The 15,083-nt window shown below is 42.3% G+C and overlaps 1 protein-coding gene across 2 annotated transcripts in view; it reads left to right on the top strand.

The window, feature by feature from the left end:
• The window catches only part of Spag9 (sperm associated antigen 9), a 129,744-nt gene extending 122,461 nt beyond the window's left edge, over positions 1 to 7,283 (top strand). For both annotated transcript variants that reach the window (XM_051158329.1, XM_051158328.1), the window contains 2 exons: positions 1,920 to 2,069; positions 7,088 to 7,283. In XM_051158329.1, the coding sequence (XP_051014286.1) occupies positions 1,920 to 2,069; positions 7,088 to 7,203 (266 nt within the window). In that variant the 3' untranslated portion in view covers positions 7,204 to 7,283. The remainder of the gene's footprint in view (positions 1 to 1,919; positions 2,070 to 7,087) is intronic.
• The last annotated feature ends 7,800 nt before the right edge of the window (positions 7,284 to 15,083 follow it).

Here is a 15,083-nt window from a genome sequence, read left to right on the forward strand (position 1 = left end):
TCCTAGCAGCTTGATGGCTTCCAGAGTAAGCTTAAATAACGCAATAATGAAACCCTATGGGGATCCATCATACTACCCCATTCACTTTCAGCTAAAAATATAAATTTATAGTATGTCACATCAGCTGATAGTGCTCTGCTAGTGCCTACAGACATATGGTCTGTGAGATTTGACCAAAGCACAGCAGATTCTGAAAAGGGAAAAAGTATTTCATAGTCAAAGCTTTCTTTATCTGTGTCTCTCTCACACACATACACACCACCACCCCTAGCTCTAGGGATTGGACATTGGCCCTCACACATGCTAGGCAAGCACTCTGCTTCTGAGCTACGTCCCCAGCCCACAGGCTAAGCTCTCTAAGAGGAATGTCTTGGAGATTGTTCAATTGTTCCTATTGTGAATGATATGTAAAGGTTTCTCTCTTCCATGCCATTTCATACTCAAAGAATTCTATCTTAGAATTTGAACTTTAAAACAAATGGTACATGTAGCAGCAATTTTATATGTATACTCTAAGTTAAAAAAAAAATAAGCCAGGTGCGGTGGCACATGCCTGTAATCCCAGCACTCTGGGAGGCAGAGGCAGGCAAATGGTGTGAGTTAGAGGCTAACCTGGTCTACAAAGCAAGTCCAGGACAAAAACAAACAAACAAAACAAAACAAAAAAAACCAACATACTTTTCTTAACTATAAAAGAAAAGGGCATAGATTTGGAATATTATGAACTGTGTATTACTTTACTATGGTATAATAAAATGCTGTGACCAAGGCAACTTAGAAAAGAAAGGGTTTTAGAATCTATAACAGTAGGGATAGTGTGACAGCAGGAAGCTAAGAAATTACAACTTTGCTCTTTTTTGAGTCAGGGTCTCACTCTGTGGCCGTAGTTGTTCTGGAACTCACTCTGTAGACCAGGCTAGCCTCAAACTCACAGAGATCCTTCTACCTATGCCTCATGAGTACTGTGATTAAAGCTGTGTGTCACCATACTGAGGCTGAGATGACATCTTTAACTGCAGCCACAAAACAGAGAGAGCATACTGAAAGTAGAGCAAGCTATGAGCTCTCCTGCTCTTAGTGCTCTGCTTCCTCCAGCAAGCTTACACCACCCCCTTAAACAGGTGCACTAATTGGGAACGATGTGTTCAAATAGTTGTGCCTATAAGGGACTTTTTTTTTTCAAACCACCACAAAAATGCAATTCCTAGGCTTAAGTAAAGATTTTTCTGTCTTAAACACTAATGTTTACCTTTAGAAGGGGAACTTTCTATTGCCCCTCAGATCAAAAAGTAGAACAGTGTAGTTGGGAGCAGCCAGTGAGCATCCACCTTGCCATACACGTGTCTCCACTGAACTTTGAACATCTACTCCTGTTTACTTTGAAATTGGTTTACTCCAGATTTTTTAATTGTGCTCTTAAAACTTCATATAATGGTTTTCTGGTAATCTAGAGCCTACCAGTATTTCTAGTACCTTGATATTGAATACATGCGTGTGTGTGTGTGTGTGTGTGTGTGTGTGTGTGTGTGTGTGTGTGTGTGTGTTAAATATTTGCATTTTCATTTTAACCTTTTTGAGGCAGGATTTCACTGTACATGCTTGGCCGGCCTTAAATTCACTTCCTTGAGCAGGCTGCCTTCAATTCACAGCAATCCTCCTGCCTCTGCCTCCTGAGCCCTCACACTAAAGGCAATCAGAATGTTGTCCAGCTTAAGTTCTATTTTTTTGAATCAAGATTTCTGTAGTCTACACTGACCTTGAGTTCATGACTATCCTCTGCCATACCCTTCCTCATTCTGCAATTATAGTCATTATTCAACCATGTAATAACTTAACTTTGAAAGGGTGTAGAAAACAATAGTATTCCCTACCACATGAGTGATGAGTGGTAGTCACTGTTGTGTTTCTGTGCAACACAGGTCAGGTCATCAGCCCACAAAGTAGCGGTAGTGGAGCAGATTTAACAGCTGACAAAGCAGGGTCATCTGCACAGGAGCCCAGTAGCCAGACGCCCTTGAAGTCCATGCTTGTCATCAGCGGAGGAGAAGGCTACATTGACTTCCGGATGGGTAAGTCTTTGTTCTGGGAGGTCAGTTTTCACTGTGCTCTGTAAATTGGGTTTTTACCAACAATGAATAAGAAATCACTGATAATGACTTCTAACTTCTCTTTGGATCTTTCACTTAAAGAAGGATTTTTGCATATTTTACTGTTTCTACATATCTATTGTATATGTGTGTTTGTGTTTCTTTCATACCAAAAAACATTCCTTTGAAAGAGTGTTATAAATAGCCAAAGGTCTGTGTGAAGGTTCATGTGACGAGCTGAAGAATTGTAAACATAAGGCCTTGAGCGAACTATCCACTCACAAGAACCTGTTTTCTCACCAAAAAGTGAAATAAAAATACTTCATAAAACATTGTTTATCTGTTCACTTTCTCACCTTGTGCCTGACAGTCTTAAAATTAATTAAGTCACTAGTCCCTTTTTAATAGATTTTTTTCTTTCTGTCCTGGAACTCACTCTGTAGACCAGACTTGCCTCAGAGATCCACCCGCCTATGCCTCCCAAACACTGGGATTAAAGGTGTACTTTGCCACGCTTGCTTCCTTTCAATAGGTTTCATAGAACAATACAGAGCTAATGTTGTTATCAAGTTAAAATACTGTAAATTCTCCAGTGGAGAGCTGTTAGTTCTTCCCATGGTGGGAAGATAAGGCAGAAAAGAAATGTATCAGTTAAACTCTAGTCCTAGGGGATCTAACACCCTCACATCAATTCATACAAAATAAGAAGGAAGGAAGGGAAGAAAGAAAGAAATGAGGAAGGAAGGAAAAAGGGCCAGGCATGGCAGCACACACCTTTGAATAAGTAGTGTTAATCTAAAATGTTATGTTAGGGAACAGGCTGCTGAGCTCAGGCTGGGGATCAGCAATTCCTAAGTTTTGTTTGTTTGTTTTTGTTTTTTGAAAAAGGCTTGACTGACGTGATTTAGTTTTGCTTGCTTGTTGTGTGGGGTTGGTTTGCTTTCCAATGTTTAGTATTAAAACCAGGACTTCTGCCTGTTAGACAAATGCCTCACTGAGTTTGACTGAAGGGTTATTAGACAGGTAAAACCATCTTAACTGAAGAAAGTCTTTTTAAAAACTGGTAACACCGTACAGATTTTTCATCCAGAAGGAAGGTGAGATTAGTTATGGAAGGCCTTCATATAGTGTGTGTGTGTGTGTGTGTGTGTGTGTGTGTGTGTGTGTGTGTGTGTGTGTGTTTTAACAGAAAGGAAAAAGAAATAGAAAGTATTTTCCCAGTATCTTAGTTAGGGTTTCTATTGCTGTGATGAGGCACCATGACCACAGCAGCTGTTAAAAAGGAAAGCATTTAGTTGGGGCTGGTTTACCATTCAGAGGGTTAGTCTGTTATCATTCTGGCAGGGAGCTTTGTGGCACACAGGCAGGCACAGTGCTGCTGGAAAAGGAGCTGAGAGTTCTGCTCTGTGGGCTTCAGCTGCTGGGGCTGCTTGGAGCATCTAAAATCTCAAAGCCCACCCATGTGACACACTTCCTCCAATGAGGCCACACTTCCAATGTTGCCACTCCCTGTGAGTCTGTGGGGGCCATTTTCATTCAAAACATGACACCAAGAAAAGTTTGTGGTTATTTTTCAAGCAAAGGAGAATTGCAGAACTTGAAATGGAGGAATAATGTGGCTAGATTTGGGGAGAAGGTGTTTAGGTTAGCGACAAGAGATGTGCAGTGAGTTGGAAGAGGTGGACATCTGGGCTGCAGAGCTGGCTCAGTGGCCAAGAGGGCTGCTCTTCCAGAGGACCTGGGTTCAATTCCCAGCACCCACATGGCAGCTCACACAAATAAGTAAAATTAATTAATTAATTAATTAAGGCCAGGTATGGTGGTGGTACACACCTTCAATCCCAGCACTCAAGAGGCAGAGGCAAGCAGGCATATCTCTGTGAGTTCAAGGCCAGCCTGATTCTACAAAAGCAGTTACGAGGACAGCCAAGGCTATTTCATAGAGAAACTCTATCTACAAAAAAAGAAGAAAAAGAAAATGTGGGTATCTGAGTTGTCTAGTAATGGTGGAGACAGAAGTAGCACCATGAGGAATCTTTAGCTAGTAGGTGTGGGAGAGTCACGTGTTCACTCCGAGCACTAAATGGAAGCAGCCCAAAGACGGGGAAGGAAAAAGAAGTGCTGTACAAATGTGTGCTTGCTACAAAGAAACACACTAGCCTAATAAGTGTCTTAGTATTTTATTGTAGAGAATACAATAAAGATGTCTTATCAAAGGTTCTTATCAATGATAGTGTACACATGTGTTCAGTATCAACCAGAACATGTGATGCCAAAGGCTCTTGGCATACTTCTGTGGGCCAGAGGTATTAATGTACATTTTAGAGTTTGATGCCAGCAAGAACACCGGAGTTTTAAAGCTTCTAAAGCAATTGACTACTGGCACAGCACTGTTTTATTGAAAGGAACTGTAGAGACTCCCTTCCATGGGGTGATTGTTGCAGCTTTTCCTTGGAGTGCAGTGTAGCAGTTGGAATGATACTAAAGAATATGCTAGTCAGATCTCTGCAGTTCTCCACCTCCACCAAATACCATTGCAGATTCTGAAAATAGCATACAAATTGCTTAACCAGGTTTGGCAGTATCTCTAGTAATCCAGCCTGGAAAATACACTTGTTTTTTACACAAATGCTAATTTTAATAGCGAATATGTTGTTTTAAAAACAAAACATGGTAGTACACGCTTTTAATCTTGGCACCCTCGGAGGCAGGGACAGATGGAGCCTGGTCTGCTCAGTGAGTTCCAGGACACCAGGGGTACAAAGTGAACTGATATCTCAAAAAAACAAAATAAGCCAGGCTTGGTGGTGCACGCTTGTAATCCCAGTACTTGGGGAGGCAGAGGCAGGTGGACTGCTATTAGTTCAATGCTAGCCAGGTCTACAAAGCCAGTCCAGGACAGCCAGGGATACAAAGAGAAACCCTGTCTCAAAAAACAAACAAACAAACAAACAAAAAAACCCTGAGTTTAACCTTATTGCTGTTCTTATTTTCTGTAATGTTTTAGCAATAGGAATTTATCCCAGCAATCCTGCATTTGTAAGGGCTTATCCTAAATTGTAGGATATAGGGAGCCTGGGGAACAAGATAGTAACAGTCTTCAAAACAGCTCGGAAAGCAAGTAACCAGCAACCTGTGTCCCAGCCACTTGATCTTTACCATTGTAGTTTGCTGTTGCCCTTGTCTTTTGAAATAGGGTCTCATCTTGTGGCCCTGCTGGCTTACAATTGACTATACCAGGCCAGCCTAGAACTTGCTGAAGTTTGCCTACTTTTGCCTGGAGTGCCACAATTAAAGGCATGCTCCACAACACCTGGCCCATTATAAATATTTAAAATTTAAGAGCCAAACTTGGGGCTGGAGAAATGGTTCAGTGGTTAAAAGCCCTAGCTGCTCTTCCAGAGGTCCCCTGTTATATCCCCAATATGCACAAGGAAGTTCACTACAGTTCTATGGGAGCTAATACCTCTTCTGGCCTTCTTGGGCACTGCATACACATGGTGCCCAGACATGCAAGCAAAACACCCATACACATAAAATAAAAATAAATAAATAAGCCTTAAAAAAACAAGAACAAAAAAGAGCTAAACTTATTTTTCCTTAAATATATGATTATATTTTAGTTGGAGAAAATTTGTCTTTTGACCTGAGTGTGCTCACTGTATTTTGACATTGCTGTGAAAAAGCCATTTTGTAGGCATGGTGGGGGATGGGGTGGGGAGGGTTAGCCTGCAGAGAAATGTTTGTATATTCTGTAATTTCTCTTCCTCTATTTTTAGTCAATAGTGTCATTTTCTTCTGCTAAACTCAAATGAAAACATTACAAAATTCCAGTACATTGGTGGATTATCTTTGTTTCTTAGTGTGCACATTTTTAGGATTCTGCTGAAAAATCCATCCCACTACACAAGTTGTCAGCTAGATTGTACCAGAATAACCTTGCTCTGCACAGCAGAGCTGACTGCTGTGAGCTCGTGGGGAGGAGCAGCAGTGCCAGGGCAGACTTGCCATCTCAGATAGAGAACGCCCCCAGCTCACTGAGAATCAGCAGGGCTCTCTGGGCCTTAGTCAGTGTGCTCCATACTCACACTTTCTTAATTTGAAATAAACAGGAGTAGAATGTCCATTTTGGAAAAACACAGAACTGGATATATTTGCTTTTTTGTCTCCCATTTTTATTATCATTACTGAACAGACATATTGTAATGTCTGTCCAGCACAGTATTGTGAACTAGGCTTCATGAATGAAAGGAAAAGGGAATTTCAGAAGTCAGGCACTTGGTGCTGTTGGGGGGTTACAGGTGAAGATTCTGGCACTCATATTTTTTGTCATTGTTACATTTAATGTGTATTTGTGTGTTCATGTGCATACACTATAGCATGTATATGGAGATCGGAGGGAAGTCTGTGTGAATTAATTCTCTCCTTCCACAGTATGGTGGCAAATGCTTTTACCGAGTAAACTACCTCACTGGCCCCCAACTCTTCTTTTACTTTTTTTTTTTCCATCTGTGTGTACACCATGTGTATATGGGTACCCTTAGGAGCAAGAAAGAGGAGTCCTATCCCCTGGAACCATAGTTAGAGATAGTTGTGAGCTGCCAAACATAGGTGATGGTCCTCTGAAAGACTATCAAGTGCTCTTGTTTTTTTTTTTAAACTTATTTATTTATTATGTAAACAGTGCAAGCCTCCACACCAGAAGAGGCATTAAATCACATTATAGATGGTTGTGGTTGCTGGGAATTGAACTCAGGACCTCTGGAAGAGCAGTCAGTCAGTCTTAACCTCTGAGCCATCTCTCCAGTTCGGATTATCAAGTGCTGTAGTTGTTGAGCCGTCTCTTGTGTCTCCAGCCCCTGGGATTCTTCACTGTGTTCTCTGCGGTAGAAATCAAACCAGCTTTTTGCATTGTGCTCACAGACTAACTATGAGTCCCTTTCACATCATTCTGTATTTTCTGTCTTCACCCTAACTTCAGTTTCCTTATGTTCCACTAGGTGATGAAGGTGGAGAATCTGAACTTCTTGGAGAGGATCTTCCACTGGAGCCTTCAGTCACCAAAGCAGAAAGGAGTCACCTCATAGTGTGGCAAGTGATGTGCAGCAGTGAATGAGTCCATACCAGACAGGTGGAGACGAGAAAGCTGCCTCTTCTGCATGGTTTATTTTCCCTTTATTTAATGCTCTTTTTGTGAAAGACGTTTCACCACATAATATGTGAGCATTTTTCCCTGTTACCTTTATATTTCAAAATCTGTCCTATGGTAACAGTACAGAGGAGCAAGCTAGTTTACTGCACCAGTGTTAATGGGAAATTTCAGTATATCATGAACAAATCAAAGAATGTTTACTTTATGCAAACTGGTGAGTTACAGGAAGCAATCCTGATGTGGATGGCTCTGCCACAGTCTAATTAATCACTTAATTGATGAGGTCATGCTTTAGCTGTCACTAATAATGGAACTAATGGAAAGACTTAATAAATGGAACTGTACCAGGAAGTACAAGAGAGTTTTCCCAGGGTATTACCGAATTGACACACTAATAACAGATGGGTTATCAGTGTATTACAGAACTGATGCACTAATAACAAATGGATTATCAGGATTTATCTAAATGTCCCAAGAGGGCTAAGAGCTAACTGTAAATTACTTTCACTTTCAATTCTGACAAATCTTGTTTATATGGTATATAAAACTTTGTTTTCATCAGATTTGGGGGGTTTTATATTAAAGAAATTAAGGCTACACTATTTAAATAAAATCTCTTGTTCCTGTCTCATTAGAACTCTAAATTTATGAAGCCTACTTCTCTGAATAGTGTCGTTTTTTTAAACTAATTTTACCCATTTTCATCCTCACATATAAGAAATGTATTATTTGAAGTTTAGGAAATATTCTGGGAAGTGTAGAGGATACTTCAGCAGTGGAAGGATGTTCTAAAAGGAAACTGCTTTGTATTCCTTGTCCTAGACAATGGTGGTAGTTGATTCAGTTTTTTCCATGGGGAAAAAGATGTACCTGTTAGCTAAATGTTCCTAGGCTGCTCTTAAGCTATTGAGTGTGGTGGCTGTGGGGTTGGCCCAATTAGCTGAACGCAGAATGATTAGGAAAGTTGATTTCTTTTGTTCTGTATAAAACTATCAAACACCGATGCTTGCTTGGCATAAATAATGCTTCAGCATCTGTACCCTGCTTAAAATGCCATCTCCAAGGGAAGTGCTGTGAAGCTAGCAAAGTCAGCATTAGTCTTTCCACTCTCAACGTCCATTTGAAAAAGTAGGTTCAAATCTAGTTTTAACTGATGATAACCTTAGGAGTTTTCAAAAACCCGCGATGCTACAGGGTTTCTTGTTTAACCCCCTCTCTCAAGCTTTCTGAAAACGTATGATTTATCATTTCTTACCCACTGCCACAAGCAAAGTTAAACATAATGTTATGTACTATTTTAAAAATAAAAACATACAGCCCGGCATGGTGACACACTCCTTTAATCCTAGCACTTTGGAGGCTGAGGCAGATGGATCTCTGTGAGTTCGAGGCCAGCCTGCTCTACAAATCGAGTCCAGGACAGCCAAGACTACATAGAGAAAGCTTGTCTCAAAAAACCTAATAAGTAAATAAATAACAGAAAACAGATCCTCTGGTCATTGGAAGGACCACTTCATAGACAAAACTCAAACACAGGTTTTTCTAATTGAGCATTCTTTTTTTTTAATGTTTTTGTTGTTTTGTTTTTGTTTTTTGTTTTGTTTTATTTTTAAAGACAGGATTTTTCAGTGTAACTCTGGCTGGCCTGGAGCTTACTCTGTAGACCTGGCTGGCCTCAAACTCACAGAGATCTACCTGCCTCTGCCTCCCAAATGTTGGGATTATAGGCGTGAGCCACCACACCCAGCTTGGCTAAGCATTCTTCATAGAGGATAATATTTTGTTTGATCTACTTAGTCATTTTTTTCAGAGCAGATCACTTTTCCATAGCTTGTTTGTTATATCTTTATTTCAAATCTGAGTTATTTGGGGCAAATACTTTTTAATAAATACTGTTAACATTTATTGGAAGTGTATAAATTCATAAGGAGACACCAAAGTTTGGAAGAATTTTAATCCCAAGAACTGTCCTAGAGTCAGACCCCTCATTGTTGTTTGGAAGATCTTTGCGTGTTTGTGCGGTGCAGCATAACTCAGGAAGTCAAAAAGTAAAGAAGAAACGTCCGTTGTTTCTTTCTGGTTCTAATTGTTTCTTTGAAACTTAATGACGTTGACTTCACTCAGACTGTAGGTGTGGTGATTTTAGCTCAAGACGCATTTATAGCAGCTTGTTTTAAGGGTTGTGTTTATGTTTGTAATTCCAGTTCTCTTCCTCTGCCCTCCATAACATTCATTCTTGTAATGTTTATTTTGGTCAATGGGTAGTTTTTGGAAAAAATACCAGAATGTAAGCTGCTTGCAAGCAGTGAAAGGGGCTAAAATGCCATAGTCACCACAGGACAGAGAGGGCTTGAGAGCTCTGGGCAGTCTCCCATGCAAAAAACTGACTTTTGGAGGAAGAAGGCAGAACACTGAGAGTTGTCATTTGTTACATCTGGGTTCTGTCTGAGGCTGAACTATATGAACTGACAACTGTGCAGCCATGGCTGGTCTATAAAAGCAGCAGCAGCATTGTATGTCTCAATGTGCTAGGTAGTACAGGCTAATATCTCTGTGAGGCAGAAGCAGACTGTTTTCTAGACCTCAGCTTTGAGAATATCCTTCTCTTACTGCGTGTATAGATTCCAAACTGGAAAAATCTCCTACAAGTTGCAACTTGTTGGGAGCATAAAACATTTCAGCACAGAGCATGCAGTGCATCACTACTCAGATGGAATGTGTTTGCTGTGGAGAGGTTAAATGCCCTCTCAGTTGTAGCATTGTTCATTTCTTGTGAAGTCGAGGAGAGACCACTTAACATGCAGCCTTCATAACAGAACAGAATGCCTCATATTAATCTAAAAAGAATACGAGTCTTGTAAATGCCACGGAAATGGATATTTATTTCCTATTATTGTGACTATTACCAAAGGACTTGACCAGATTTAGGGTTCTTAATTGATCATGTGGGGAAGGGGCTGATTGTGTCCCACTTTATAAGATGGGAAGAGAAGGAAATAAATGTTGAAATCATAAATGCTTTTCTAACAGGGTTGTGCTATTCTGTAACACTAATTGTCTTTTTCTTTCTCTTAAAAATGAAGTTTTATTAATAATTTTGTCATATATTTCTCAATATTTGAATATATTTTAACTGTTTAATGTCCTAAATTTGTTTTTGTCCTAGACATCCAGAACTTTCCTTGCCTCATAAACTTGGGCTCTAGAACGGCCCACTTGCTATCTCTTAGACGCTGAGGCTTTGTTTCTATTCGTAAAAAGCTCACTTAGCAATGTAGTTATTTCAGTATTTATTTCTATTATGGAATCCCTGGGGTTCAGAATGTAACTTTGTACATGAAATATATATAAATATGTATATGAAACATGTGTGAGGTCCAGTGTGCTTTGTTTTTATCTTTGTTGGGGCTCTAGACTTGGTTTTTATCAGAAAGTCCGATAATCTGTCCCATAAAACATCATTTCTGAGAACTAAGACTACTGTTCTGTGACCCGGACTGAAAGTGAGCAGTGGGGACATTTAGACCTGTCCATGGTTCACAAGTACAGGTGGCATGTGGCAGTGGTTAGGAGGGCATTCAGTTGACAGCTAGGAAAGCTGAGTTAGCCCTGCACTCTGCCTCCTGTGATTGATTGCTCAGTGGTAAGAGACATGTTCCAATATGAATTTTTGACATGTGTTTTAACACACTTGTTCAGGGATGTGAGAACATGAATGATTATAAAGGAGACCCCACAGCAGCACAGCAGTTTAATACAGTAGTGATTAATGTAATGCCGATGTGTTTTGATTATGTTTTCAAGATAGTGAAATTAGGTGAATGGTGAGATTTGGTGCCAGTGAGTTGGCACAGTGAATAAAGGTGCTTAAGGTCGCACGACTCCTTCTACAAGTCATCTTGTGACCTTGGTGCTTGCGCGCGCGCGCGTGCGTACACACACACACACAACACACACACACACACACACACACACACACACACACACACACACACACTGGGGGGTGATAATTTTAAAAAATAAATTTAAGAAAGGTAGAGTTCTTGCTTCTCTTTTCTTTTCCCTCCTTTCTCCTCATGCCTCGCAGAGGCTGCTACTGCTTCAAGTTCTTAATGATAATAGTAATCTTTGGCCTTTGTTTTTCATTCTTTTGATACAGGCTCTCACTTATTGGGCTTGGCTTCCCTGGAACTTGCTGTATAGATTAGGTTGGTCTTGAACTCACAGAGTAAGAGATTGGGGTTCAATTAAGGAGGGTCGGAGTACTTAGACTTTCCAATTTATCAAAGGAGACGCTGAAGCCAAACAGTTCCTTGCTTCTTTGGCCAGCTAAAAGCAGCATAATAGCTTCCACCCACAGAGGTAAAGAGTTCTAAAGAGGTAAAGGTTCTAAAATAGAGGAAGACAAAATACAGCCTGACTGTGGGTGCAGCAATCTCATCAGAAGCTGCAGTTCTCAGTCATGCCAGAAGAGGGAGGTGTGGCCATGATCTGCCCTGGGAGCTATTGCACAGTAAGGTTTTCCTCCTCAAGCTGGTAACATTTGTTTACAAGGAGGGTAGCCCTCCTGTCTTGTATTTTCCAGGAGACAAAGCTTCATTCGCTCTTGGCCTTTGGATAGTGATTTTGTAAGGTTTACCCCCACCTCAGCTTCATAGTCCTTATTTTTGGATTCAAAAGCAGTTGAAGATTAGGATACTGTAAACTTGCTGCTACCTCTCATGAGCCTGTTTTGCTTGGCAAGACAATTTCTTATAGTTTTCATAGGAAAAGGCCATTAATTAGCTCATGGCATCTAGTTTTTCCAGGTACATGTCCATGAATTCACAGGCGATCTGCAGGAACTCCCTGTGGAGAGCATTACGGAGCCCATGTTATCCAGAGGCCTAGGCATGGGAAGCCCTGCTGGACATGGAACTGCTGCACATGTCGGGTAAGGCCTGCCTGTGAGTCCTGGTCCACTGGCTGATAATTGGTGACCCTCCAATAGTCACATGACTACTGTGTTCCCTTGCTGTAACACCACATAATGCTCGGCCTGAGCAAGTGAGGTACTGTGTGCAGTACAGCACACCCTGGCCCTGCAGGGCACTCAGCAGAGGTCAGATGTGTAGATGAATAAGAGGAACACAGGTTGATGGGGAAAGCTGACTCAGAAATGCTCACATGTAATCAAATGTATTCAAAGCAGGGCTTGAACATGTGACACTGGAATGTTGTCTGCTTATAATTTGGCTGCAAGAATTTCCCATCTGTTTATCAGTGCTCCGAGCCTGGCATGGCCCTAGGGGGCAAGGTGGTCCCCAGAGAAGCAGTACTCTGACCCTGTCAGAGACCTTTACTTGTTGGCCTGCCATCCCCAATTTAAAGAAAAGATTTATTCTGAAAATTAAGCACAGGAAGACTGCATTTAATTCCTAATGCAGACAGAAAGAAGCATGAACATAGTCGTAAAGTTGACATTTTTAGATACCATTCAAGCAATCGTGACACCTGTTTCCTAATGCTTTATAACAAGAACTAAACTCAGAACATGAGTGGGGAACAGACACCAAATCAAGTAAAACTAACATCAAATACACAACAGGGCAGAGACTGGTGTCCAGAGGCTTCTATGCTTTTGGTATGACTTTAAGGCTTAGTAGTACCCTTCCTAAGCAAGAAGGCAAAATTGTGTCTTTGGAGATATTAACAGGGGCATCTCAGGCACAGATACCCCAACAGGGAGTAACTGTTTAGAAACCAGGTTTTCCTCCTTGGCACCACAGTAGTGGTCTTGAGGTTCTTTGTTGCAAGAAAGCATGTGGTCATGTATCACTCGGCAATTAACAAGATGCCTGTATCCTTCCATGAGGATGCCTCATTTTCTTTTCCTGGTGTCCTTTGTCACCAGGCCTACCTTCTTTTACCTTTGAATCATCCCAGACAAGGATTTGTGGTTTAAGTTTGAAATGTGGGAGTGAGTTTTCAGCCATTGGCCTTCCATGCTTTATGCTTTGGTCTGTATCTGTGGAGGCTGGACAAGGGGTAGGGGTGAGCGTGGGGAACTGCGCTTCCTTCTCAGGGAAGCTACGAGGGGCTTTTCACAAACAACTAGGATCAACAGTGTAAGACAGTCCTCACCAAGAGGCATGCTTTACTGACTCTCAGGGGTATCTCATGCACTTGTGTTTCCTGGGGAATCTTTTTTTGGGGGGCGGGGTGTTGAGACAGGGTTTCTCGGTGTATCCCTGGCTGGCCTGGAGCTTACTCTCTAGACCAGGCTGGCCTCGAAAGCACAGAGCTCTGCCTGCCTCTGCTGGGATTAAAGGCGTGCACCAGCACCACCCGGCTCCTGGGGGATCTTGGAGATGGACAGAAACTAGGAAAGCATCAATACCGTCAGACACCTTCTTCCTAGGGCCCCTTTAGCAACTGAGATGATGGGATGAGAGATGAGGTTACAAGACCCTGTCATTCCCTGAGCAAGAAAGGAGGTGAAGAAGACCCAATGTGCCAGCTAGAGATCAGGCTCTTTTCCCATTTCAGCACAAGGTGGCGCCATACTGGTATTAACCTCCAAGTGCTAAGGAGCCAGAAGCCAAGAGCAGCAACAGCAGAGCTGAGACTGGAACTCTTGACTCTTAGTTCAGTGGCTTCCTTTCCCCCAGGCTGCTGTGCTTTCTCACTGCCCTGCTTCTCCTCCCCCACCTGTTCATTAGGGGCAGGAAAACATCTTTGCTCAGCTCTACCAAGGTAGCCTATAGCCTGGGCATCAGGGGACCCAGGCATGGGGCTGGTGCTGAGGTGAGCAGGTTTTGTTTGTTTGCTTCCTTGCTTTGTTTTCGAGACAAGGTTTCTCTGTATAGCCCTGGCTGTCCTGGAACTCTCTTTGTAGATGAGGCTGGGCTCAAACTCACAGGGATCCACCTGCCTCTGCCTCCAGAGTGCTGGGATCAAAGGTGTGCGCTACCACATCTGGCGAGGTGAGCAGGTTTTGAGATAGGTAAGAGAAACATTGGCCTAAGGGATTTTTGAAAGTGTCCACACTACAAGTGTGGTGTTTGAAGTTGCAGAGCAATTTCTGCTGCTACCTCTGAGCATGCTAAAGGAAATGTCATGGAATCAGCTTAGTGAGTTGCTTCAATGGAAACTTCATCCAAGCCGATAACAAATATCTCTGTTACATAACTCAGCAGGTCACAGCACTAACTAAGCCCATTATAGGCCATCAATCCACATCTATTTCCTGGCTTTTATAGCTGCTGCTGGAAAAGAAAGGCGGGGGTAAGGATTAGAGGGAGAGCATTTGTGTGCCTGAATAAACCTCCAAGGCCACTCTCCCCCCTCTTCTCTACACTCCCTCCTCTGCTTACTCTCAGGGACAGGGACCTGTTAGTCCACTGCCCTTGCTATCAGTGAGCTCACATCCCCCTCCTGAGCTGCTCCGTGTGGTCACTGCCTTAGCCTTGTCATTTTTTTCTCTGAGCCTCAGTTTTTAGACACAACAGTGTTGGGCCAGAGTGGGTTCTAGGATAGCTTTCTGCCCCAGGATTCTCAACAGAAAGGCGGATGGGGGAGGGGAGGATTCCTGCACCATCTGTGATCAGTGTTGGTTACATGTTAGTGAGGGGAAAGATATCACCAGAAGGCTGGGGCAGGTGAGGTTTTGACTGTCAGCCCCATGGAGGGGACAGAAGCTTGACTAACATTCCCTACCCAGGCTGCTGACACCAGGAGGGGATCAGGGGGTGGAGACTGGAGTAGGGTGGGCGCTGCAGAGCCCATGGTGAAGCACCCTTGCAGGCTTCCTGAGGTCTTGATACAGGCCAGCCAAGTGAGAGCTGCTCTGGGTCACACACCTG

The sequence above is a fragment of the Acomys russatus genome, chromosome 16 (genome assembly GCF_903995435.1).
Source record: "Acomys russatus chromosome 16, mAcoRus1.1, whole genome shotgun sequence".
NCBI classification, from domain to species: Eukaryota; Metazoa; Chordata; class Mammalia; order Rodentia; family Muridae; genus Acomys; species Acomys russatus.